Source organism: Ornithorhynchus anatinus, chromosome 11 (genome assembly GCF_004115215.2).
Source record: "Ornithorhynchus anatinus isolate Pmale09 chromosome 11, mOrnAna1.pri.v4, whole genome shotgun sequence".
NCBI classification, from domain to species: Eukaryota; Metazoa; Chordata; class Mammalia; order Monotremata; family Ornithorhynchidae; genus Ornithorhynchus; species Ornithorhynchus anatinus.
The window spans coordinates 3394001-3418910 of record NC_041738.1 but is presented as its reverse complement, the minus strand read 5'-3'; the positions used below and the strand labels follow the sequence as shown (position 1 = coordinate 3418910).

At 69.6% G+C, this 24910-nt stretch overlaps 1 protein-coding gene across 1 annotated transcript; it reads right to left on the bottom strand.

Annotated features, from left to right (window-relative positions):
- Positions 1–1033: 1033 nt before the first annotated feature.
- On the bottom strand, positions 1034–24509 carry KIAA1549 (KIAA1549 ortholog). Its single transcript, XM_029075234.1, is given in 23 exon segments — positions 1034–1362; positions 2387–2544; positions 4027–4163; positions 4476–4528; positions 5913–6000; positions 6002–6207; positions 6491–6638; positions 7529–7752; positions 8449–8654; positions 12084–12202; positions 12337–12551; positions 13504–13688; positions 14741–14918; positions 15004–15149; positions 15463–15522; positions 16128–16311; positions 16538–16668; positions 18876–19053; positions 19616–19704; positions 21249–21376; positions 21447–21640; positions 22054–24106; positions 24229–24509. Coding segments are annotated over 23 exon segments (5592 nt in total). The 3' UTR covers positions 1034–1131.
- Between the last annotated feature and the right edge of the window lie 401 nt (positions 24510–24910).

The following is a 24910-nucleotide window of genomic DNA, read 5'->3' as shown; positions in this document are numbered from 1 at the left end:
GGTCTGAGCCTGACCGGTTACCACCGTGCCCCAGGGTGGCCAGCTTTGTCCCGATAACCGGCCACAGCCCGGGCGTGAGATACCAACTCTGAGGAGCCCGGTCCCATAAAGACGCGCTCTCTCGGTCTCTGGCCTCCAGGCTCGTTTCCAGTTCGTCCCACTGGGCCGCGAAAATCTCCCCTCCCCGGCCCCCCGAGGGGAAGAGGTCCCGGCCCAAGTGCGGGGCCGTCCCAAGGGCTGTGGGGGCCACCCCAACTCCCGCAAGCAGAGCGTGAGGGGCAGGTCCCCGACATCCCGTCTGGCAGCGCGGCGAACCCGAACCTTGCCCGGGCCCGACCGAGGGGCTCTGCCGTGGACAGCCGCTCGTGCCCCCAGGAGACGTGCTTTGGGATCCTCGGAGAACTGGGGGCTCCTGGACAGTCCGGCCCACCGCCCCGAACCCTGCCCACGCGTCCGCCCGCCCTGGGCAGTCTGGTGCCGGGTTGGGAACCCAAAACCTCCGCGGGTACCCGATCCGCAACCGAACCGAGAAACTCCGCGGGGGCTGCCGGATTCGCATCCCGGTCCTCAACGCTGGGTGAAACGGCCACGCCGCTAAATCCCTCGCTTCTATAGGGGCTGCGGGTCCCCGGCCAGAACCAGCCTGGGCACCTCCCAGTGCCCCGAAAGAGCCGGGAGAGGGGACGCGGGCAGAGGCTGGCCCGCGGGGGGCCGGCCTGCCAACCGGGTCCCGCGTCGGTCAGCCGGGCCTCCTCCTGGTCAGCGGATCCTCCCAGGGGGAGAGGGGTGAGTGGAACACCTCGTCACCACCGTCTTCGCTCCGAGGGTGGTGGCCAGCAGCACTCAGGTGAACCCCACGGGCGCTTCGGTCACTCCGGTCCACTCCCTGCCCAGCTGGGCGCCGTCAGGAGTTTCCCACAGAGCCCTTCTGCCGGCTGGACTGGATGGGGCGGGTCTCTCCTGGGGGCGAACCCTTCGCTTCCGAGCCACGGCAGGTGAAATCCGGTCCCGCGGGTCCAGGAGCAAGCCGACAAGGAAGCGGAGCCCCGCGGGGCCCGGGCAGTTCCCGGCAGCGGGGGCTCCCGGCCGCCTTGCTTCCACGGGAAGCGGATGGAGCCCCGGCCGGGGCAGTCAGCTGTGGAAGGGAGCCCCCACGCTCTGTTTCTGGGCCAAGCGCAACAGCTCCTCGCGGATGGCTTTGATCAGGGAGGCCGAGGAGTGGGCCGGGGGTGGGTCCGCCGCGGTGCCGGGGGAGAGGCCGGGACCCCGGTGGGCCGTGGGGGCCGAGGGCTCCCGCGCTAGCGTCCTGGGCCCCGGAAACAGGGAGGAGGAAGGGTATTCTTGGACTCCCAGCACACAGCTCTGAAACGAACACGGAGAGAGGGCGAGGTCACGGACCACACCGGGAAAGGTTTAGAGTCGCCCTCCCTCGGGGCAGGCCCCGCCAGGACCCCCTTGCCAGCTGAGGGAAGTGGGGAGGAATGAGGACGAACAGCCACGACATGCCATCGGGGAGGTTAAGGGCCGGGAGACAGGTCAGGGGCCCCCCCCAACACCGCAGGCTGCCATCACCAGACAGAGCACAATCCACCACGGGGGATCGGCGGAGTCAGGGCGGGCAGGGGAAGGGGCCGACGCCGGGGAACGGCAGGAAACTCGGCTCGGAGAGAGCAATAGGATGCATTACCAGGCAAGAGCGGGTGGGTGTTTCTGCTTTCAATCATCCATGCACGGAGTCGGGAAGGTACCCATCATCGAGGTGGATAACCATTGCCTATTTCTTAAGCGCTTACCATGTGCCAAGCACTTCGCTGAGCACGGGGGGGGGGGCGATGATACAGCGTAATCCGACCTGACACATTCCCTGTCCCGCGTGGGACTCACAGTCTAGGTAAGAGGGACGGCAGGCACCGGAAAACCCATTTTCCAGAGGGGGAAACTAAGGCCCAGAAAAATGAAGCGACTTGCCCGAGGTCACAGGGCAGGCAAGTGGCAGAGCCGGGGATGAGAATCCACGTCCCCTGACTCCCAGGCCCGGGCCCCCTCCACTAGGCTGCACTGCTTCTCTAATGGAGAGATAACCAAGACTGTACTTACACGAGGACCACCGGGGGCCAAGGGATCGGAATTAGGAGTTTCAGATTTACATCTCGCCATTAAAAACTCCTTCTCGGCAAGCCGGCTTGGAAATCAAATGAAAAGGGCCACCCGCCACCCCCAAACCCAGTCTCCCGTACCCCCTCCACCCGCAACCAGTCCCCGCCTCAGGGACGAGGGCAAAGGCACCGGGGGAGGCAGAGGGGGAGACGGGTGGAGACGGTACAGGGCAAGAAGGGGGTGGAGAAACCGCCTTCTGGGGTCAGAGGGAGCCAACTCCAATACTCACGGCCTCTCCTCTCCTCACTCCCTGCTCCCGGCCACCGAGCGAGGGCCAGCCCGGCCCCCCGCACTGGCCGGGCCCGGCTCTTCCGGTCGGGACGTCCGCGGGCTGGGCTCCGACGCGGCCGGGGAGGTCCAGCGGGACGAGCTGCTGCGCCTGGGGCCCTGGCGAGGAAGCGGCGGCGTTCAGCCTGGCGAGGGGAGGGGTCGCGGGGTCTCACGGGCCCCAGGGACCGGCACCGGGGCCGCTGTCCCGAGAGGCCGGTCAGGGGAGGGGGGGCCCCGGGGCACCTCGGGCCGCACGGCTTGCCCCTGGCGGAGCCGGGCGTGGCACGAGAACAATCCTCCCTTGGGTTGGGGCGCGTTCGAGGCCTCTCCGGTGCCGGCAGTTCGGAGTTCTGGGAGTACCCTTTGGCAACCCTGGAGGGCAGGGAAGGGCAGGGGTCACCGCCCGCTCTACGGTCAGGGAGACAGAGACCCAGAGTGGCTAACTGACCCCCGCCGAGGTCACTCGTGGGAGAGACCGGCCTCACTACGCAGCCGGAACTCTCGGACGGGGTCAGGGGCTCAGGCGAGGAGTGAACGCTATCGTTATCGTCGTCATTAGTACCGTTATTATGAGGGGAGGAAAAAGCCCTTCTTAGTTTCAAAAAGTGCTTGACAAGACTCCTGACTCCGTCTTAGAATATCCCCGAGGAAGCGACAGAAGATCTGGAGGGGTGAATGCTCCTCCTCGGTTTCAGATACGGGGAGAGGGGGACAGTGAGGTCTCCGGGGCCTAGCCCCAGCCTCGGAGGGAGAATCGGGGTCATTGGATGGGCCGGGTCGGGTCCCTGGCGGGGGGGGAGAGAGAGGCGGAGAGGGGAGAGCTGGAGGTCTGCGAAGGGTCACTGAAGGAGAGTCAGGGATGGCAAGGGGAAAGTCCAGGGTGGTGGATCACTAGGGGAGAGTCAGGGACGGCGAGGGGGGAGTCAGGGGTGTTAAGACGGTCCGCCTCAGGGCATGAACGCGGACGCCCGCCCAGGAGGGTAACCGGCACGCGGTGCCTCTCAGCGCCCTGGTGCTGGCCTGGGCCGGACCCGAGCCCGAGCCGGGACCGTCCGCCCCGGGCGGAGCTGGTCCCAGCACCCAGGCCTTCGGACCCCCGGCCCAGTCTCGCTTCTCTGTCCCCGCTGGGGCTCAGAAACGGGCCCTTCCGTCCACCCCCTACCCCGATCTCCAGAGTCTCACTGCCCATTTCACCTGAGGCGATCCGGGCAGAGCAGGGAGGTTTCAGAGGGGGAGGGGGGGCCCAGCTCCGGATTAGTTGCTAACGAGGCTCAGTTGAGCCTCCCGCCCGCCCCGACCCGCGCGACCTAGCTCAGGGAGGCCAGCAGGCTCCGGATCTGACTCGCAGCTGCCAGGGGCTGGGGTCTGGGGTAAACAGAGCAGGGGCCCTGCCCGCCACTGAAGGGACAAACACAAGACCCGAACTGGTTTCGGAGCCCGGGGCCGGGCCCTATCAGCCGACCAGTCTCCCTGAAAGTCTCCCGGCCCGACCTGGTCCTTGGGGGTGGAGGAGGAGCTTCCGGGTGCTGCTCTCCGGCCCCCTCCCCGGCCCCCCCCCCCCCCCGCACCCGCCCCGGACGCCGGGCCTCCGGGACCTACCTGTGGCGCCCCCGATGGGCCGGGGTCGGGCCACGGATGGCAGCTGCTCGACGGGAACCCCGCGGGTGGCGAAGGGGGCACCCGGCGCCGGCTGCTGGGGCTCGGGGGGTGGGAGGAAGCCGGGACCGAAACCGGGCCTGGGGACGAAAGCAGGCGGGCATCACCTGGGCCCCGATACGGTCCGGGCGCAAAGAGGTGCTGCCCCACACCCCTCTGCCTTTGGTCTCTTCGCTGTAAAATGCAACATCTGAACTCCCGGCAGACCTCCCGGGACAGGGAACGTGTCCGACCTGATCATCTTGTATCTACTCCGGCGCTTAGCACAGTAAGCACTTAAATGCTACGTTTTTTTAAATTATTATTATGCCACCCTGTTCCCCCCGACACGTCCCGCGTGCCCCCCCCCCCCCCCCCCGGTCCCCACCCGCCCAACCACCCATCGTCTTTACCTCTGGGCCGGGGCTGGAGCCGGCTGGGGCGTCAGACCGTAGCCGTCGTAGCGCTAGGGGAGAAGAGCCAGAGCGGAGGGGGTATCACAGGTGTTGAAGGGCGAGCGGACCAGCCGTGCCCGAGGACGGGGGACAGAGGCTTCGACTGGGCGCCGCCTGCGGGCGGGGGACGGGCAGGCGGATGGACCCGTGCCCGTAGCCTTGGGCTGCCTGAGCCACGGTGGACCGGGAGGCATTCGTTCAAGTGCACGGTTCGAACGACAAACTGCCCCCCTGAAAGGGCGGTGGCGGGATCAGGAGTCTCCCGGGCCCTCCCCAGCTGCCCCAAGGTGGGTGGGGGGTACACCGACGCTGAGAGGCAGTGCCAACCTCGTGTAGCCCTCAGTTACTGTGATTGGGACTGAGAGGAAGGGGCCTTGGGAGAGGGCACTTTCTGTCCACTCTGCCCCCCATGCAGGGCCAGAGTGAGTCTCTGGCCTGCCCCCTGCCCCGTCCCCGCGGTCCCTGCTCGTGTTTGAGCCACCGGGCAGAGGCAGGACATTCTTTTCGGGGCACCTGCCAGCCTCTGGTGGTCCCAAATTCTTCTTGCCCTCAGCCCCGTGGAAACCTCGCCGCTGGGCCAGAGGTGCCCGGTCCAGTGCTCTGCACCCAGCGGGCGCCCGGTCCGGTGCCCCGCGTCCAGCGGGTGCTTAATCCAGTGCCCTGAATCCAGCAGATGACCGGGCCAGGGCTCTGCACCCAGCAGGAGCCCGGCCCGGCACCCTGCACAGCACAGTCCATCCCGACGAACCCGTTGGATTAACGTGCCCGCCGGAGCGCTTGGCCGGGTCAGGTCCTGGCCCTTTCCGGCCGGGTCTCGGCTCTCCCACGGGAAAGAGGGTGAACCTGGTCCTCACCCGGCCGGGGAAACCCGACCCGGCTCGAGCGGTTAGTCAGCGTCTGCTCGGCCGCCCACGCTGGCCGGCGCCAGGACGGCCCCGCGGGAGGAACCGCGCCGACACGAGCGCGCTCGGCAGGACGGATGGGCGGGCGTCGGGGTCCTCGGAGAGGGAGCAGACCCCGATTGGCCTCTGGACGGACAGACCGCCCGAAGCTCCTCCGCCGCCTCCGAAGCCGTGCGGCCCCGGGATACCACCCTATCTCGCCCTACCCAACCGCCGCCGTGACACCGATCGAGACCAAGGCACTGACCACGTGGCCCAGCGATCCCGCTCCCGGCCCGGCGCTGCCCACCCGTCCCCCCAGGGAGAGGCAACCCAACGGCTGAGAGTTGGGTCGGGGGCGACGGGGACACCAAACGGGCACCACCTGCAGGTCCATGTGACCCGGCAATGACTGGGGGCGGGGAGGAGCCAAAGGAAGGGAGGAGGGGAGGGCGGGAGGGACCCTTCCGGGGCTCAGAGGGAGGGGGAGAGACGGCAAACGGTTCCCACTCACGTGGCTGGGGTTGTGGGCCACCGACGCGGGACCCCACGGGCCGGCTCGCCTCCCTTCGGCTCCGGGGGTGCCGTGGCTGGCCGGGGGGGGCCCGGGCCACGGGGGGCGTGGCGCAGGGGCCGCCGGGGGCCACCAGGGCGAAGGCGTCATCCAGGAGGCAGTGCATGGTGTGGCGAGCCTCTTCGATGGACGGGCGGGGCGGGACGTACTGGGACGGGCCGCCGGGCCGGTCCGCATCCCCCCCGGGGTCCTCGGAGGAAGGGGTCCGCGGCTCGGCGGGGAGGTCGGGGTCCGACTGGGCCCACGTGCGGGGAGAGACGGAGAGACGGCGGTAGAGCCCTCGTTCGTCTGGGCTCACCCCGCGGGTCAGCTGGTCCAGAAGGAGCCCCTCCACCCTGCCTTCCCACTACGCCCCGGCTCACACTCTTCGCTCCTCCCGAGCACACCTCCCCACGGCCTCTCGCTCTTGCACCTCCCCACTACGGCCCGCCAAACCGCAACCCGCCCCCGGCCTCCTACCGAGTCCCGCCGTCCGACTATGGGTCCCCGCCCCCACCCACGGGGTCCCCGCCACGTACGACGTAGGCGGAGTTGTGGACGCCGGGGGGCCGCTTGCAGGTGCCGTCGCTGTCGGTGGTGAGGAGGCGGTCGCGCTCGGCGTCGGCGGGGCCGCCGCTAGCGGCCGGGTGGCGTCGCCGTAGCTTGGGGGAACGCTTGGCCCGGGAGCTGGAAGCACGAGGGGCTGCTGAGGGGGGCGCTCGGAGAGGATTCCTCCTCGCCCACCCTGGGTCGCCCGGCCCCCAGGACGCTGCCAACTGGGGTCTTTCTGGGCCGGGACCTCCAGCCCCCAGGATGGGCATAGGCCGGGGTTTGGAAAGCGGGCTTGCCCCCTCCCCGGGGCCGTCAACTCCATCAGCATCAAACACGTGCCGACAGCTCACCCCTCCGGGGACTCGGGGCCCACGGCACTGGGGGCGCGGACCGGAGCCCCCGTGCCCCACCTGGGCGGGACCCCGCCAACCGCGCCGAGAAGAGGGGGGTGGCGCCAGGCCGCGGGTCGGCGGGGACGCGGCGGAGCTGGCGGGATGGGAAAGCGGGGGGAGGCAGCCAGGGGGTCAGACGGAAAGGGTCAGGAGGTCACTGCCCACAGAGACGCGGGACGGTGATGGGGGCGGGTGGCGGGGGGAAGGGAACTGGGGCCGAGAAAGGAGTCGGGGCCGAGGCCTCCCCCCAGGTCCCGCCCCGCCGGGGTCCCCGCAGCCTGCGCTGGGTGTCGGTGGGTGAGGCGGCAGCGGGATAAGGACAAACCAGCAGATCTTCTCCCAGAACGGAACCAGCCACTCCAGCCGAGACACCTTTCCCGGAAGGGGAACACCCGTGGAGACCCTGCCCCGGGGGGTTGCCGGTTCCGCCAAGCGCCCTCGGGAATGCCACAGGTCCGGGTCCAAACCAACCCACCGACAGGCCTTAACCACTAGTAGGGGTGGGGGAACAGGGAGGTTATTGGGGGGTGCGGGGGAGGGAGGTGGGGGGGGGGACGGGACGGGGGACCCTCCCCGGCTCATCCCCTTCTGACTCCGGCAAGCCCCGGCAGTGGCCGCCCCCTCTCTCGGCACCTCTTCCTGGGCTCAATGAAGACGCTGGGCACGCCGGCCCCCGGGTCCAGGATCTTGTCGATCTGCATCTGGGCCTTGCGGTAGACGCGGTGCCGCTCGCGGGAGTCGCCGGACGCCAGGTCGTCTGCCACGGGGAACTCATAGTGGCCACGCCGCTTGGCCCGCAGCCGGATCTTGTTGCGGTGGTGCTCGATCTCCGACTTGTGCCGCAGCGCGGTCTGAATCTGGGCCGGGCAGGGGGCGAGAGGCACGCCCCGATGCTCGCCGCTGGCTTGACCCCGCCGTCCCAGCCCCCCAGGGCGGCTGGATCCCCCGAGCGGCACCGGCCTGCCCGACCCCTCCCCGTGAGGCATCCCCCTGCCCCGGGCCCTCCCTCCGGATCCCTAAATAGAGTTTATTCTGGCTTCGCACGGCGAAGGGACCCGCTCCACCCGCCCGACCCCATCCTGCCGGCTCTCTCATCCCTAGCCCCCCACCCCGGGTCACCCCTGCCTTGCCAGGGATAGGGAACAGGTCAGGAGGCGGCAGGCAGGGCTTGGGCCAGGTCACCTCTGGGCCCGATGCCCAGATTCTTCCCTCGGGGACCCAACCTCGCCTCTCTGCTGGGGTTCCAGAGGGAGCCGAGCCCCACCCCAGGTTGGGAGCTCCAGATGGCAACCCAGATCGAATCCACCCGTGGGGGATGAACCCCAGAAATCACCGAATAGGGCTGATCTCAGGAGGCCCCCAGCACCCACTGAGGCCAAGTGCTGGGGTGGGGCTGCTCCCTGCCAGCCTCCCCCTCCTGACCCCCCCCCCAGAAGCGGGCACCCCCGGTGGGTACAAAGGGGGCACAGAGGGGAGGGACGGTCCCGGCGGTGGGACGGGGGGGTGCTCGCGGACGCTGACATGGACACGCACACCCACACCGACACACCCACCTCCTTGTTCATCTTATTGGTCTCGGCGACGCGGTCCGACAGGGCCGGGTCGGCCAGCGGCGGGGCCGGGATCGGCTGCATGGCGATCAGCTGGATCTTCCCGGGGAGCCTCCGGGCGGGCTCGGGGGCCCGGGGCATCCGGTCCACGTGCTCGAAGAGGGACGCCGAGGATGGAAGCTCGTTCCCGCCCCCAGAAACCAGCGGGCCTGGAACGAGAGGCGTGCTTCGGTTGCGGAGTGCCCCGGGTCCCCGATCCCGGACCCCCCCCGGCTCCGACCCGGTGGAGGGGCCGGCTCTGCCGGCCTCCACCGGGCCGGATCCCGCACTGGAAGGCCACTGGGGGGTATCACAGCCTGTGTTTCCCTTAACTTAGGGTTCGGCAGTAGCTCCCCCTCTTCAGGGTGTTCTAGGATAACGGGGAGACCCAGGGGCACTGCAGCACCAGGGCCCCCCGATGCCCAGGAAAGCCGGAGACCAACTAGGGGGGCGCAAGGCAGGAGTCAGCGGGCAAGGGCAGGACGGGACTGCGACGGAGGGCCCCCGGCCCCTCGCCCCGTGGGTTCTGGGGAAGCCGAGGGGAGGACCAGATCAGGGCTGTAGCTTCCTCCCCCGCCACGGAAATGAGCCTTCCTGAGTGCTCAATACACCCCACCGCACAGAATAAGTGCTCAATAAACAGCATCGACTGAATAAGGAAGAGCCCGGAGGCCATCCTGGGCCCTCTGGCTTGGACGGCCACGTTCTGTCCCCCTGGCACAGAACCGCGGGTCCCCCTCCGATCGCTGGGCCCTGGCTAGGGGTCGCCGGCTACTTATTCATTCATTCAACCGTATTTATTGAGCGCTGACTGTGTACAGAACACCGTACACGAGCTTGGAAAGTACTAATTCGGCAATAAAGAGAGACAATCTCTGCCCACACAGGGCTTACAGTCCAGGAGCGGGGAGACAGACATCAAAACGAGTAAACGGTCTCCCTGGTCCAGCCGGGGACGGGGGCCCCGAGCCCCTTGGAGATGGGAGCCCGGCCCCGGAAACAGCCGGGGGTCAGGGGAAAAAACTGGGCGACCCCAGCCCTTGCCGGGGGGAGCGGCAGGGCAGCCGAGCAGGCCGCCGCGCCCAGCTGGCACGAGGCGACACGCAGGCCGGCCAAGACCCCGGCCGAGCCGCCGGCCTCTCAGCCTCGCCTCTGTTCCCCTTCGGCGAATCCCCGGTCCCCAGAGGCGCCGGCCGAACCAGCTCCCCGCGTTCGCGGCCCCCGGGGGAGCGGGTCGGGCAGACGTCACCAACTCTAGTTTCCTTTACCAATTTGGCTTCCCCTTCACAACCGAGGGCAAAGAGAGAAAACGCCGTCACGGCACCCCGGGCAAACACATCCACCGCGACGAGGGGGAAATGAACTGTACGCGTGGCGTGTGTCCGTCTGTCCGTCTGTCCCAAGGGTGTACGTCCCAGGGACTACAAGTACCCTGCCTCAGTGCACGCTGACTAGGCCTCTGAAGACTAGCCACCTCCATCCTGTCGCCAAGCTACCCTGAATACGCTCCCCCAAAATACTGCTCTCCCAACTGGGCTGGCCCTTTTCACATACGTATAAAATATCTGTATTTAAGTGTTCCAAGCACTCTACTAAGCGCTGGGCTAGATACAAGCCAATCAGGTAGGACCCAGTCCATATCCCGCTTGGGGCTCACAGTCTTAATCCTCATTTTAGGGATGAGGTGACTGAGACCCAGACAAGTGAAATGACTCATCCAAGGTCTCAAAGCGGACAAGTGGCATAGCTGGGATTAACACCCAGGCCTTTCCGTCTGCTTCCTAGTCCTCCCAGGTCTCTTCCTGAAGCAAGTCACTGCAACCCCCCCCCCCCCCCCACCACCCCGGGACCGCCCCCACCGCCCAAGCAGGCCGACGATATCTATCGCCAGGATCGAAGCGCAGCGGGCCCCTATTCTTGGGTCTCAATACCCATTCTCCCTCCTACTTAGACTGTAAGGCCCGTGCGGCATCTGATCATCCCGAATCTACCTCAGCGTTTAGTACGGTACTCGACCCAAAGAAATCGTTCGACAGGGGCCACGGTTATTATGATGCCACGGCCCCTTCCCCAACGAGCTGCTACTCAATTCCCGCCTCGGACCGCCAGCTCGAGGGCGGAGGCGATGGCCTTCGCTTATCCCGGGTGGGCCCCCGGCGTGCAGGAGGCGGCCAGGACGCTCCGCCCCGCACCTGGTTACCCACCCCGGCGCTTAGTACAGTGCACTGCACATGGCAAGCGCTGAGCAGACATCGTCGTCTGACGCCGTCGGGCGGCCCACGGCGACGTCGTGGATCCGTCTCTCCCGGAACGCCCCACCTCCACCTGCATCCGTTCTGGTGGTGGATCCGGAGAGTTTTCCGTATATCCACGTACCGTATGCAGATACCGTAATTATCATCGGTCATTGAGGTGAACGGTGAAGGGAGCCTCCCGGTGGCCGGGAGGAACCGCCTCCCTCGAAGGGCCCGACGGACCTTCGCCTCAGGCCAGCGGGCGGAAGCGGAGCACGGAATCGGACGCCGAGGTGACGGCCAAGGGGGGGGCGGATACGATCCGCTCTCGAGGATGTCACGGTCCGGCTGGGGTCGAGAGACCCTAAAAATAATCCGAGGAACCGCGTGGCCTCACGGATAGAGCCCGCGTCCGGGAGCCAAATGGACCCGGGCTCCGCCACCCGTCCGCTGCGTGAGCCCGGGCTTCACTTCTCTGGGCCTCGGATCCTTCATCCGTAACACCGGGATCGAGACGGCGAGCCCCACGCGGGACGGGGACCGTGTTCAACCCGATTCGATCCACCCCAGCGCTCAGAACGGTGTCTGGCGCGGAATAAGCACTTAACAAATACCACTTATGATTACTGTAATCTCCAGACAGGAGGAAGAAGCAGCACGGCCTAGCGGGCAGAGCACGGGCCTGAGAGTCAGAAGGACCTGGGTTCTAATCCAGACTCCATCACTTGTCTGCTTGGAAAAGTCACTTGGTCTCTCTGGGCCTCAGTTACTCTAGCTGTAAAATGGGGATTAAGACTGCGAGCTCTCCGCCGGACGGGGACCGCGTCCGGCCCTGCTATCTCGTACGTGGCCGGGGACCTAATAGGAGCTTACCGAATACCATTAAAAAAAGGAGGAAAGTAACCGCTGAAATAGGTCTGGGAAAACACGGACGCAGAGTTGGGGAAGAAGTGCTTAACGTGGGAGCTGCAGGGGATCGAGCCAAGGGAGAGGAGAGGTGAATCGGGGAAGGCTTCCTGGAGAGGTGATTTCAGAAGGCACTGCAGGTAGGGAGAACTGGGGCCTGGAAGGTTCACACGCGTCTCCCCGCTCCTCCAAAACTTCAGACGGTGACCCTTTCCTCTCCCCATCAAGCAGAAACTCCCATTAGAGTCTCCGCTCCCTCCTTCCACCGCACCCCGGCTCACGCTCTCTGCTCCTCTCACGCCGACCTACTCGCCGTACCTCGTTCTCGCCTCTCCCGCTGCCAACCTCCGACGAGCCGGGCGGCGGGCGGAGTGAGGACGGACGGCGAGGAGGCCGACGGCGGGACGGGGCTGGGGGGGGGGCTGACCCCGCCGCCCCGGGAAGCCGGCGGACACCTACCGCTTTTGGGCTCTCGGGAGGCTCTGGCCGCCGGGGCCGGGAGGCCGGCCGCCTCGTCCGTGGCTTCCCTCTCGCTCGACGGCTCGCTCTCCGAGGAGTCCGCGTCCGACGGGGACACTCTGCGGGAGCGGAGACGGAGCGGAGGGAGGGATGGGGGTCGCCCCGCCGCCGGCCACGTCCCCGGGAGCCCCGCCGGCCCACCCCCCCCCGCCCCCCGCCCGGGAGGACGGTGCCCAACGCGCCCGATAACCACCTCCCGCGGCGACGGGTCGGCGGCGGGGCCTTGGCGGCCGGGTTCCCCGCGGGGCCGGCCACCTCCCCGTTCTCGGAGGGGGGCGGCGCGGGCTCCTTCCCCGGGCCGGGCGGCGGCGGGGCGTCCGGCTCCTGGAGGGTCAGGATGTCGTCCTTGCTGTGTTGGCCCAGGTGCTGCTTGGCGAAGTCAAAGCCCTTGACGCTGGGGACCTGCAGCTGGAGGAGGGGAGACGAGGAGAGAGGAGCTGCGGGGGCAGGGGAGCGCCGGAGAAGCGGAGGAGGAAGAGGGGACCGAGTGACCTCGGCCCAGCCAGCCCCGTCCGGAGGACGTGGGACAAACTGGATTTCGGCCGGCCCCTCCCCGCCCGGTCCGGGTGCCGCCGGCACCTCTGTGCCCGTTGTCCGTACTCTCGGCGCCGCGTCTCCCGCGGCCCAGCGGCGTCACCCCCAGGGAGCCGGGCAGCCGGGAACGCCGGCGGGGTCGGGAGGGGCCGGCCGGACACCCGGACGCCCGGTCGGCGCCGGGTCACTGAGGGAGAGCTGGGGGAGCTCGGCCTATCATTCCGGGGACCTCCGAGGCCCAGAAACTCCCTCTCCAAGCCCATCCCCTCTCGGCGACATCCCGGAACCGCTCTGTCCCGACGAGCGCGTTCCAAGCCCCGGAGAGGGAGGGGCGGGGCGTGCGTGCGCACGTCCGTGCGCACGGGTGAGGGGGGCGTCCTAGTTCCCGGTCCTTCCGTGTCCAGCCCAAGTGAGCCTCTGTGCCTCTTCCCACGCTTCCCTCCTGTTAAGTCTTCGGCGTGGACTGGATCGCAACCCCACGCCAGGTCCCGTCCGGGAAATTTCCGGAGGCCTCCGGTCGACCCCTCACCCCCCGGCGAAGGCCGAGGACCCCTCCCCAACCCGCTCTCGGGTGTGGCGTGGCGACAGAGCCCGGGCCTGGGAGTCGGGTGGTCACGGGTTCTAATCCCGGCTCTGCCACCTGCCTGCCGTGTGGCCTTGGGGCAACCCTCTTCACTTCTCTGTGCCTCAGTCACCTCCTCCGTGAAAGGGGATTGAGACCGAGAACCCCCCCGTGGGACGGGGACCGCGTCCAACCCGCTCCGCCCCTATCGCGGTGCCCGGCACGGAGCAAGCGCTTGACCGATACCGGGACTGTCGTTATTACCTTCTGGCGGGGCTGGACGTTGCCGCTGGGGTCAGTCTGGAAGTCCAGCTTGTCGGTGCGGCAGAGTTTCCAGTAGAGGATGACCAAGACGGCCACGACGACCACGGCGGGCCCCGCCACGCCGACCACGATCCACAGGTTGTTGCTCCGGGACTCGGGGGGGAGTCCCCTCGCTCGGTCCAAGGCTGCCGAGGGCAGGGCCCGAGGGCCCGGTCATTCCAGCGGGCCCGCCCTCCACCCCCCGTGCCCACCCCGGGCCCGCCAGACCTCCTTTTCGAAGGACGCGACCATGCTTCGCGTACTCCGTATCACCGAGAGCCGGGCGGAGTTCCCCGCCCGCGACGGGTGCTCGGTACACAGTCCCGAGGGCGGCGGTTAGCTACGTACTAAACGCCTACTCGGGCCCAAGCACGGCGCCGAGTGACGGGCCCGAAAGGGTCCGACCGACCCCCAGGCTGAGCCGTCACCTGCAGGAGAAGCAGAGCGGCCCGGTGGAAAGAGCCCGGGAGTCCGGGGACCCGGGTTCTAACGCCGGCTCCGGGGGGCCCCCGGACGGGTCGCTTAATCTTTCTGTGCCTCAGTTTCCTCATCAGTAAAAGGGGAACTCGAACGCCTGTTCTCCTTCCCCCTCAGACGGTCGGCTCCGTGGGGGACAGGGATGGCGTCTGATCCGAAGATCCAGTATTTCCCGCAGCGCTCGGCACAGGGTGAGTGCTCAGCCAATACCACCACCCTGACAATTACTACTGATACTATCAGAAGCAGCTCAGGGCTTCCGGCTGGAGCCGGCCTCCGCGCTCGGAGCTTAAGAGCTCGGCTTCCCACCTGGCAGGGGCGGGGGGGGTCCCCTTGGCTGCACGGCTCCTCCGCCGAATCAGCGCTGCACATCCCACAGACGAGCGCGCGCCGGCACACACGTGTCCACACGCGACTCTAACGCTCACAAGCCCACACACGTACAAAGACGCGCAGCCAAACAGGCGTGCAGAGCTACCTCCACACCCACGCACGCAGGCGACCTCTCACGCTCGCTCCCCCGTGTCACGCCCACCGCTACGCACGCACCGACCGCTACGACGCACGCCGGCGCCCGCGTCGCTCCGCCCGACCCCCGCGGAGCAGTCGTGCACAGGACAGACACTCACCGACGGCGCGCGCGGGCGCGCACCGACCCCGGCCCCCTCGGTGGGAGCGGTTCAGCCGGGGGCCCCTCCGCCCCCGCCCCCGGCGGACTCACGCTGGGCGAGGGAGCCTCGGATGCGGTAGCCGAGGATGATGGCGGCTCTCTGGAGGTCGACGCGGTTGATGAGTCCGGAGGCGGCGGCGGCCCCGAGCCTCTGGCCGTCCTGGTCCTCCACGAAGTAGACCAGCTGCACCGGGCTGTCGTCCCCCTCCAGCCGGGACACGTTCACCACCTGAGAGGGGACGGGAGCCGTCGGGGGCCCCGCCGGCCCAGGGTGGCCCGCGGCCGGCCGCCGACCCGCCCTCGCCGCCACCCACCTGCACCACCCGGCTCCCGGCGAAGCTGGCCCGTCTCCACAGCCGCCGGCCGGCCAGGGCCTCGCTCAGCACCCGGGCCAGCTTGCGCTCCATTTCGGCCCGGAAGACGTCGCTCTGCAGCCGTCGCTCGATCACTCCCAGGAGAACTGCAGCCGAAGCCGACCGCGCGCGCCGGTGTCGGTACCTTCCGGCCGACGGGAGACCCGCCCGGAGCCCCGAAACCACCCTCCCTCCGGCGGCGGCGGGCGGACGGGTCACGGGGGTGGCCGCGGCCCGGCGGGGTCGGAGGAGGGGGTTCTCGATCGGGGGCGGAGGGTCGCGCGGGGCCGGGGGGGGGGGGGGGAGTCGCCCCGGCGGCTCCATCGGCCCCCCGCCCAGGTGGGCCCGAACTCCGGAGCGGCACCTGGGCCTCCGGCGTCGGGGTCTTCCGGGACCCCCCGCCCCGAGGGCTGAACACACCTGTCCTCACCCACGATGACTTCATCAGGTGTGAGACGTTAAGCTGCGGGTACTGGAAAGCTGTGAGGTCAAACGGCGGGAGTCAGCGGCGGGGACGGCATTCCCTGGGGGTAGGGCCCAGCCCCCGTCGGGGGGGGGGGGGGGGGCCCCGGTTGGAAGCGGGAGGGGTCCGAGATGTGACCGTGGGGGAAGGGGAGGACGGCCAAACCCAGCCCGACGAGGGTCCGGGCGGGGGTCGGCGGAGAGGAAGGGGAGGCCGGGCAGCGTGTCGGCGGAGTCCGAGAGCGGGCGCGGAGGCCGGGGGTCCCTCGGGCCCGTGACCTCTCCCTTTCTGCGGGAAGGCTGAGCACGAGCCACCTCTCCCTGACCCCCAGAGGTGGCAGGCGAAAGGTGGGCTGGGGCTGAGGGTCGGTCCGCTGGGGAGCGGAGAGATGCCCCTCTTGATGTCGGTTGGGATTCTAGGGTCCGTCCGCCCCCAGTCGCTAGGTTCCGGGAACGGGGCGGGGGAAGACGGGGGCCGGGCCGGACGCTCCCGCCCGGCCATCTGCCGGACCGGGGGAGGGAGGGCCGGGGGCCGGGCCAGATATTCACACTCGGCTATCTGCCGGACAGCGGGGGGAAGGGTGCCGGGGGAGGGAGGGCCGGGGGCCGGGCCGGACACTCACGCTCGGCGATCTGCTGGACGGGGAAGCCCAGATAGAAGCTGAACTCGACCCGGCTCAGGTTGCGCAGCAGCTCGCTGACCTCCGAGCCGTTCAGGAAGCCGTCCCGGCCGCGGACCGCGAAGACCACGCTCACGGGGCCCTGGCGGGGGCCCGTCCAGGGGGTCCCCACGGTCACGTTCAGGATCTGGTGCGGGGACAGCAGCCGGGGGAGGCGGGGGTGACCCGGATGAGGAAGGGAGGGAACGGGGCAGGAGGGAGAGGGGCTCGCTCCCTCTCCCCGCCCGGAGGCCCGCGGGACCGAGGCGGGCCAGACCCGCCGGGACCCCCGCCGACGCCAGCCCGGGACCCGGCGGGGCGGAGGAGCCCGGCGGCCGGCGCGGAGCTCCGCCCCCGTCCTCCGGCCCCCGCACCTGCACCGTGAAGTCGTGCGTCTCCCGCTGCTGCTTCCTCACTTCCGCGAACGCCGTGCGCAGGCCCCGCTCCACCCGCTGCGTGAAGTTGCAGAAGCGCGGGTCCATGCCGCGCGGCACGAACTGCAGCACTGGGGGCCGGGGGGGGGGGGGGGGGGGGGAGAGATAACCGTCACGGCCACCTCTGTCACCGCCACCAACACCACCTCGGCTATCGCTGCCGACCCCGGGGCCGTTTTAAACAGTCGCTCCGAACGGCATTTAAATGATTATCCACTCGTTCGTTCGATCGGATTTACGGAGCGCTTACCGCGTGCGGAGCCCCGTACCGAGAGCTTGCCCTCCCTCCTCACATCCACCAAACTCTCTTCCCCTCTTCAGAGCCCTCCTGAGAGCTCGCCTCCTCCAGGAGGCCTTCCCAGACCGAGCCCTCCCTTTCCCTCCACCTCCCCATTCCCCCCACTCCCTCCCACTGCTCTAGCTATCCCCTTTCCCTCCCGACGGCACCTGTGTATATGCGCACGTATCTATTACTCTCTCTCATTAACGATGTGCATATATTTATAATTCTACCGATCTACTTCGATGGTACTGACGCCCGACTACTTCTTTCGTTTGCTTTTGTTGCCCGTCTCCCCCGTTTAGACTGGGAGCCCGTTGTTGGGCAGGGATTGTCTCTCCCCGTTGCCGAATTATACATTCCAAGCGCTCGGTCCAGTGCCCTGCACATAGTAAGGGCTCCACAGATACGACCGACCGAACGAACGAAGGTACCCTTCTCGCCCGGCTCTGGCTATTACCAGTCCAGGGGCCGTTTCTTCTCCCAGCCTAACTATATAAAACACGTCCACCTGTCTCCCTGGCCAGTCTGTTTAGCTCCACGAGGGCGAGGACTGTGCCTTCCACCTCTACTGTCCTCCCCTAATTGTTTAGTAGATTGTGAGCCCCCCAAGGGACAGCCGTTGTGCGTAATTCCCAACGGTGTGTCCGCTCACTCGTATTTACTGGGCGCTTACTGTGCACAGAACACCCTACTGAGCGCTTGGAAAGTACAGTTCGGCAACAGATAGAGACCGACCCTACCCAACAGCGGGCTCACGGTCTCGAAGCGGGGGGAGACAAACATCCGAAGAAGTAGGCAGGCATCAATACAGATAAATAGGATTATAGATAGATGGTCGTCGTTAACGAAATAAATAGAATAAAAAACATGCACGTTCAGATGCACAAGTGCCGCGGGGTAGGGAGGGGGAAGAGCGGAGGGAGGGAGTCGGGGCGATGCGGAGGAGGAGCAGAGGGAAAGGGGGGCTCAGTCTGGGAAGGCCTCCTGGAGGAGGTGAGATTTCAGTAGGGCTCGGTGGGGGAGTGTTCTGTTCTTTCCCAGCATTTAGCACAGTTTTCTGCACACGGTACAGGCTTCATAAATACTATTCCTCCTCTCACCGGCACTATTTAGCACGGGTCTCGGCACACCGTAGGGACTCCAGAAGTGTGACCGACTGCAGCGTAATGCGGCGGTAAAGCGGTGGTGACCGTATTTACTGAGCGCCCACTGGCTGCAGTGCAATGCGCTGAGCGCTAAGGAATGCCCCAGACCCGTCCCCGGTCCCCGGTCCCCAAGGGCCGTCGGCCCCGGCAGGGCAGACAGACGGGACAGAGGTCCGCGGATAGCGGACGACGAGCTGACGAGCACGTGCGTCGTACAGGTGCCCAAGACGAGAAGTGACCGCCAGTTGCCAGCCGGGGCCGGTACCGAGTACCTCCGACAACGCCCGGCCCGGGCAGGACATCGGGGAGAGCGCTCAGAAGGTCCCATAAAGAGCTCGTGGCCCGGGCCCGGGCCTCACGGCACAACACGGTAACGCGGGGGAGGCGGGGAGACTTGGATATTTTCACCCAGCGGCAGGGAAGACCCGGCCACAACTCCAACGCGCACCGAGACGGAGGTGGGGATGGTGGGATGTGATCGGGTGACGCGAGGCTCAGAAGCGGCGAGGGCGATTAGGGAAGGCTCCCGGGGAGGTGGGAATCGGGAGTCAGAGCGGGGGAGGGGCGGAGCGGATCGCCGGGAGGATCGGGAGAGTGGCGCGGTCAGACCCGGAGGAGGGGACCCCTTGGGCATCCTAGTCGGTCTCGGCCCCTCGGACGGCACCGGCCGGAAAACGCTAGCGAGTGCTTAACGCGTGCGGACCACTGTGCCTTACACAGCGGCGCGGAGTCAGTCGACACGCTATCTGCCCTCGGGAGCTCGCCGGCCAACGGGTCGGGGCCCCGGGGGACCTCGGCCGCTCCCCCGGCTCCGCCTGCGACCCCGCGGCCGGCGCTGCCGGACACTCACCGGTCTGCACCTGGTAGCGGGCGCTGGGCACGGAGAAAGCGGGCTGCACCGACAGGATGAGGGGGGTGCGGTGACGCACCAGGCTGCTGTTGATCAGGACGTTGACCACGGCGATGGCCGTGTAGACGAACGGGCCCGAGGTCACCAGGAAGGAGAACTCGGGGAAGATCTCGTACACCTGGAACCGAAGCGGAAGCTCAGCCCGGTGCCCCGCCGGCCGCCCCCCTCCGCCCACCAACGGGGCACGGGGACCGAGGCCGGGTTACGAACTCGGAGCTAACTCCCTGGAAGGTGGAGAATGACATCGTCGGCGCGCTTCTCCCCGGCCCGGGGCCCCCAGTTGGACAGAAAGCCCTCATTTCTTGATTTATATTCACGTCCGTCTCCCCGTCTGGGCCGTCAACTCACTGCGGGCAGGCTACGTGTCCGTTAAATTGTTATACCGTACTCTCCCAAGTGCTCAGTAAGGTGCCGCGCACACAGTAAGCACTCAATAAATACGACCGGCCGACTGACGTCCAGGCAGGGCGAGTGACACGCCCGAGGTCACGTGGCCGGCTCGGGCCCGCGGCCGGGGACCGCCCGGAGATGTGATCCCCAACGCCCCGACGGGCCCGAACGCTGTCCGGGGCCCACGAGGCTCGCGGGGAACGGGTCACGTCCACGGGAGGCGGGCAGGGCCAAGGTGGGCGTTGACGCAAGTGGACGTGACCGGGGCGGACGGGACGCCCAGCGCTTACCTCCAGCTCCACGGCCCGGCCGAACTGGAGCCTGAGCACTTCCTTGATGGCCATGATGATGTACTCCTGCACCGCTCTGCGCGCCAAGACTGCCGACACACCCCAAACCACCCGGCGCGTCAGCCTCCCCGCCGGCCCCCGCGCCCTCCCCGGCCCCCCCGGCCGGCCGCCGCCCGGGGCTGGGGGACGGGAGACCCGGGTCCCGGTCCCGGCTCCGCCGCCGGCCGGCTGTCGCGAGCCGCTCGACCTCTCTGAGCCTCAACCTCCTCGTCTGCAAAACGGGGATAATATCCTCGCTTCTCCCCATCGCCGAACCCCACAGGGACGAGAATAAACAAGAGAGTAACGGTACTCGTTAAGGGCCCGCTAGGTGCCGAGCGCTGTTCTAGGCACTGGGGTAGATTCGAGCCAGTCGAGTCCCTGCCCCACACGGGGCTCACTCCTAATCCCCGTTTTACAGACGACGCGTACGGAGAAGTGAAGTGATTCTGCCCAGGGACACGCGGCGAACAAGTGGCGGAGCCGGGACCGGAACCCCGGTCCTTCCGACTCCCAGGCCTGTGCTCTATCCACTAGGTTACGCTGGCGACTGGGCCTGGGGCTGAGCACAGTGCTCGGTGCAAAGTAAGTGCTCACTCCCTACGAGGGATCACTCAGGGAAGGCGGACCCCGGACCTCAAGTACAAGCCCGAGCGGACATACGGCTGGACGCCGGTGGCCCTCCTACCCCGGTTGTCCCCGGCCCGCTAGGCCCTTTTTCTCTCGTTTTAGCATCCCCAGGGGTCAGGGAGGGGCCGGGGGGGGGGGGCCCTCCCCCCACCATCTTACAGAGGAGTAAATTACCCAAGGACACAGATCCCGCACTATTCGGAGGCGTAAGGAATCAGACTCCAAGGACCCGGGCTCCGTCCCGGGCAGGGGGCAGGGAGGATCTGGGTTCCGTTTCCCCGCCGGACACCTACTCGCCACTCTCGCAATTACGGACGGACCACCCGACACCCCTGACTCTCCCCCGGTGATCCCTCACAGACCATCCGGCCCCCCTCCCTCCATCCCTGACGCTCCTGCGGGGACCCAGCCCAGCCCATCTCGCACCCCTAATTCTCCCGCCTCCAGCCCCCGTCTCCCCTACAGCGACCCGGGGCGAACCGCCCGACGCCCCGGATTCTCCCCTCTCCCGCCCTGCCCCTCCCCCAGTGACCCGGGACCAACCGTCCGACACCCCGATCCTCCCTTCCCCATCCCCGACTCTCCCGCGGTGATCCAGCAGGGACCACCCGGCACCCGTAACTACCCCGCTTCCCTTGGCGAGTCCCCTTAGCGGCTCCCGGTATCCTGACAGAGCTGTGAACTCCTGGTTTCCCGTTTTAAATTTCGTGCCCATCTGAGCGGCCGACGACTTCGGCTCCCCCCCCCCTTCCCTCCGAGGCCGGCGGGTCTCCGGAAATCCGCCCTCCCCGACGGTGGTCCTCCCGGGTTCTCCCCATCCCAAGGGGTTCCCGGGCCCGGTTCCGCGAACGGCGGCGGTCCCGCTCCCGCTCCCGGCCGGCCACCGGGTTTGGTGACCGCGCGGCCTTCCCGGAAGAGCCCGTCCCGCCCCGCCCCGACCGCAGGCCCGGGAGCCGGGTCTTACCGGCGGTGATGAGGTAAGCGTCGGGGACGGTGATGTCACACACGTACGGCTGTCGGGTGGCGGCCGGGGTCGGAGTTACGATGACTGGGCCGGGCACGCCGGGGGTTCCCGGGGATGGGAGAGGTGAGCTACCGGGGGCCCCCGGGGACGGGAAGGATGGGGTGCCGGGGGCTCCCGGGGACGGGAGAGGTGAGCTACCGGGGGCCCCCGGGGACGGGAAGGGTGGGGTGCCGGGGGCTCCCGGGGATGGGAGAGGGGAGCTCCCGGGGGCCCCCGGGGACGGGAAGGGTGGGGTGCCGGGGGCTCCCGGGGATGGGAGAGGTGAGCTCCCGGGGGCCCCCGGGGACGGGAAGGGTGGGGTGCCGGGGGATCCCGGGGATGGGAGAGGGGCGCTACCGGGGGCCCCCGGGGACGGGAAGGGTGGGGTGCCGGGGGATCCCGGGGATGGGAGAGGGGCGCTACCGGGGGCCCCCGGGGACGGTAAGGGTGGGGTGCCGAGGGTTCCCGGGAAGGGGAGAGGCGAAGTACTGGGGAATCCCACGGAAGGGAGGAGTGGGGTGCCGGGGGATTCCGGAAACGGGAGAGGTGAGCCGCGGGAGGCCCCCGGGGACGGGAAGGGCGGGATGCCGGGGGTTCCCGGGAACGGGAGAGGTGACTCGTCGGGGAACCCCCCGGACTGGAGGGGCGGGGTGCCGGGGGTCTCCGGGAACGGAAGGGTCGAGGTGCTGGGAGTCCCCCGGGACGGGAAGGGAGGAACGCTGGGGGGTTCCCGGGACGGGAGGGGCGGAGCGCCCGGGCTCCCTACGGACGGGCGGGGCGGAGTGCCGGCGGCCCCCGGGGACGGGAGGGGCGGGGCGCTGGGGGTCACCGAGGGTAGGAGGGCCGGGGTCCCGGAGGCTCCCGTGGACGGGAGGGGCGGGGCGCTCGGGGTTCCGAGGGTCGGTCCCGGGTCCCCCGGGCCGACGCCGGGGGTGGCGGTCAACGCGGGCGTGACGCTGGCCACGCCGGCCACGCCGGGGGCAACGGAGAGGTGGCCCAGGGCGGGGCCCCCGGAGGAGGCCTCCAAGCCCGACGGGGACGACGAGGGGGTCACCTCGGGGACGGGCGGGGAGGGCGACGGCGGCCAGGGTCCGCTCGAGACCCCCAGCTCCCGACCGGGCAGGATCCCAGAGAGGGGGGGCCCGGGGGACGCGGGCCGAGGGCCTCCGCCCGCGGGCCGCGGGGGCGGGGGGGAGGCCGGCCCCTCCGTCCGGACGGGGGCGGCCGAGGGAGAGGAGGGCCCGGGGGCGTCGTCCTCAGAGAGGCCGCGGGAGGGGACCGCCCGGGGACGCGTCCCTTCGGACGGAGGCCCCCGGGATGCAGGGAAGGCCGGCGAAGACTCCGGGGCGGCGGAGGCGGCCGCCTTCCAGGCGGAGGCCGACAGGGCTCCTGAATCCGGGACCGGCGTCGGAGCCGTTTCTGGGACGGCGAGGGGGCCGGAGGCGGGGCCGGTCCGTGACGGGGGGAGCTCCGAACCCGCGTCGGTCGGAACGGAGGGAACGTCTGAACCGTAGAGGTCGGCGGTCCGCGCGGGCCAGGGAAGGACCGGGGTCCCGGCCGGGGGGCCCCGGGCCGGTCCACCGGAGGCTGCCGAGGCCGCCCCCGGAGGCTCCGGGGAGGCCGTCCGGGGAGGGCCGGGGGCGGAATCCGGGCCGCGTCCCGGTCCCCCTTCGGAAACCCCGGCGGCCCCTCGGAGGGAGAACGGCGGGATCTCGGCGAAAGGAGCCGGGCCGGGAGAGGCGGACGGCTCTCCGGCCCCCGTGGCGCCGGGCGGCGGGGTCCCGTCGGCCCAGCCGGAGACCCCCAGGTCCCGGCGACTGCCGGGGGGCGCCGAGGGGAGCACGGACGGGACGGACGGGACGCCCGTCGCCGAGCCCGACGCTTCGGCCTCGGAAGCCAGGACGCCTCGGGAAGCGGAGTCCGCGAGGGTCCCCGCCTCTGGCCGGGCGAAGGAGGCGGAGATCCGGGCGGTCCGGTCTCCCGCCGGACCGGCCCCGGTCGCCGCCGCGGGGGTCGCGGTCGGCCACGGTTCCCCCGCCGGCCGGGAGGAGGACCGGACGCCGGGTCTCGAGGGGAACGAGGAATCAAAGGCATCGCCCCCCGGCTCCCACGCCTCCTCCAGCGACTCCGTTTCCGGCCGGGGCCGCCGCGCCGGGCCCGCCCGCCCCGGAGCCGAGGTCGGCGTCCCGAGGTCGTCCCCGGACCCGGCATCGCGCTCCCCGGGGCCGGCCGACGGGCCGGGGGCCGGCGGGGGGCCGCAGAGCGCGCAAGGGGTCGGGGGGCCGGAGGCGGGGGGCGGGCCGGGCCGCTCGGGAGGGCTCGCGGAGGGGGAGGCCCATGTCCCGGCTGACCGGACGGAGAGGGAGGCGGACAGAGGAGCGGCCGGTGGCCGGGTGGGATCCAAGGTGGGGGCGATTCCGGGGAAGAGGCTGAGGCCGCCGGTCCACCCCACGGGAGGGGTCGTGGGGGCGCCCCGGGGCTCCCGGCCGGAGTCCCCCCGCCGCCGGCCGGGCCGAGGAGCCCGGTGGGCCGCCGGGCGCCGACCGCCGCTCTCCGCCATCGTCCCCTCCCGCCGGCGGACCGGCTGCCCCGTTCCCCGCTTCCGCCGGGTCCGGGGGCCGGCCGGGCGACGCGGCCGGCGCGTCGGTGCGGAGCCGGAGCCGTACGGAGGCGGGGGGCAGGGTGACGCGGCCCGAGCGTCGGGGCCGTGGAGCTCGGGGCCCACGCCGGACACCGGGGCCGACGGGCGCACGGCCCCGGAGGACGGGGCGGCGAGGGGCCCGACGGGGCCGGCAGAGGACTCGGCCCCGACCGACCGCCTCTCGTCCTCAGGCGGAGGCGCGACGGGCAGAGACGGGCCGAGCCCCCGCCGCCCCCGCGTCCCGAGGGGCGGCCGGGCGGGGGCGGCCGGGCGACGGGGGTCGGGGAGGGCCGGTCCCACCCGTCCTCGCCGCCGGAGGCTTCGCCGCCGGACCCGTCCCCCCCCGCCCCGGCGGGGGAGGCCCCGGGCGGCCCGGCGGGCGTGGCGGCCGGGGCCGAGACGGCGCGGGGGCAGCCGGTCCCCGGGGCTCCTGGCGCGGGCGCGGCTTCCACCGTGGGTGCCGGGGTCCGGTCCGGGAGCCGGCCCTCGGAGGGCTCCGGCAGCGGCTCGTCTGGGAGAGAAGCGAGCAGCGGGAGCGGGTCACCCCCGGGGGCGGCAGAACGCCCGAGGCGCGCGGGCATCCGAGCCGTCCCGCGGGGGGGATCGGACCCGGGGCCGCGGCGGGGGGCCGCGTTGGCGACCGCCGCCTGGGTTTAGGGGGTCACGGCGTCCGTCAGACGCTCCCGACGCGCCAGGCAACGTTTCGGGCGCCGGGGCGGGTACGAGCCGGTCGGGCCGGACGCGGCCCAGAGAAGCAGCGTGACTCGGTGGCGAGAGCCCGGGCTTGGGAGTCGGGGGTCGCGGGTTCGAATCCCGGCTCTGCCACTTGCCAGCCGGGTGACTGTGGGCGAGTCCCGTCGCTTCTCCGGGCCTCAGTTCCCTCATCTGGAAAATGGGGATTAACTGGGAGCCTCACGTGGGACGATCCGATTCCCCTGTACCCCGGCGCTTAGAACAGCGCTCCGCGCGTAGTAGCCCGGCT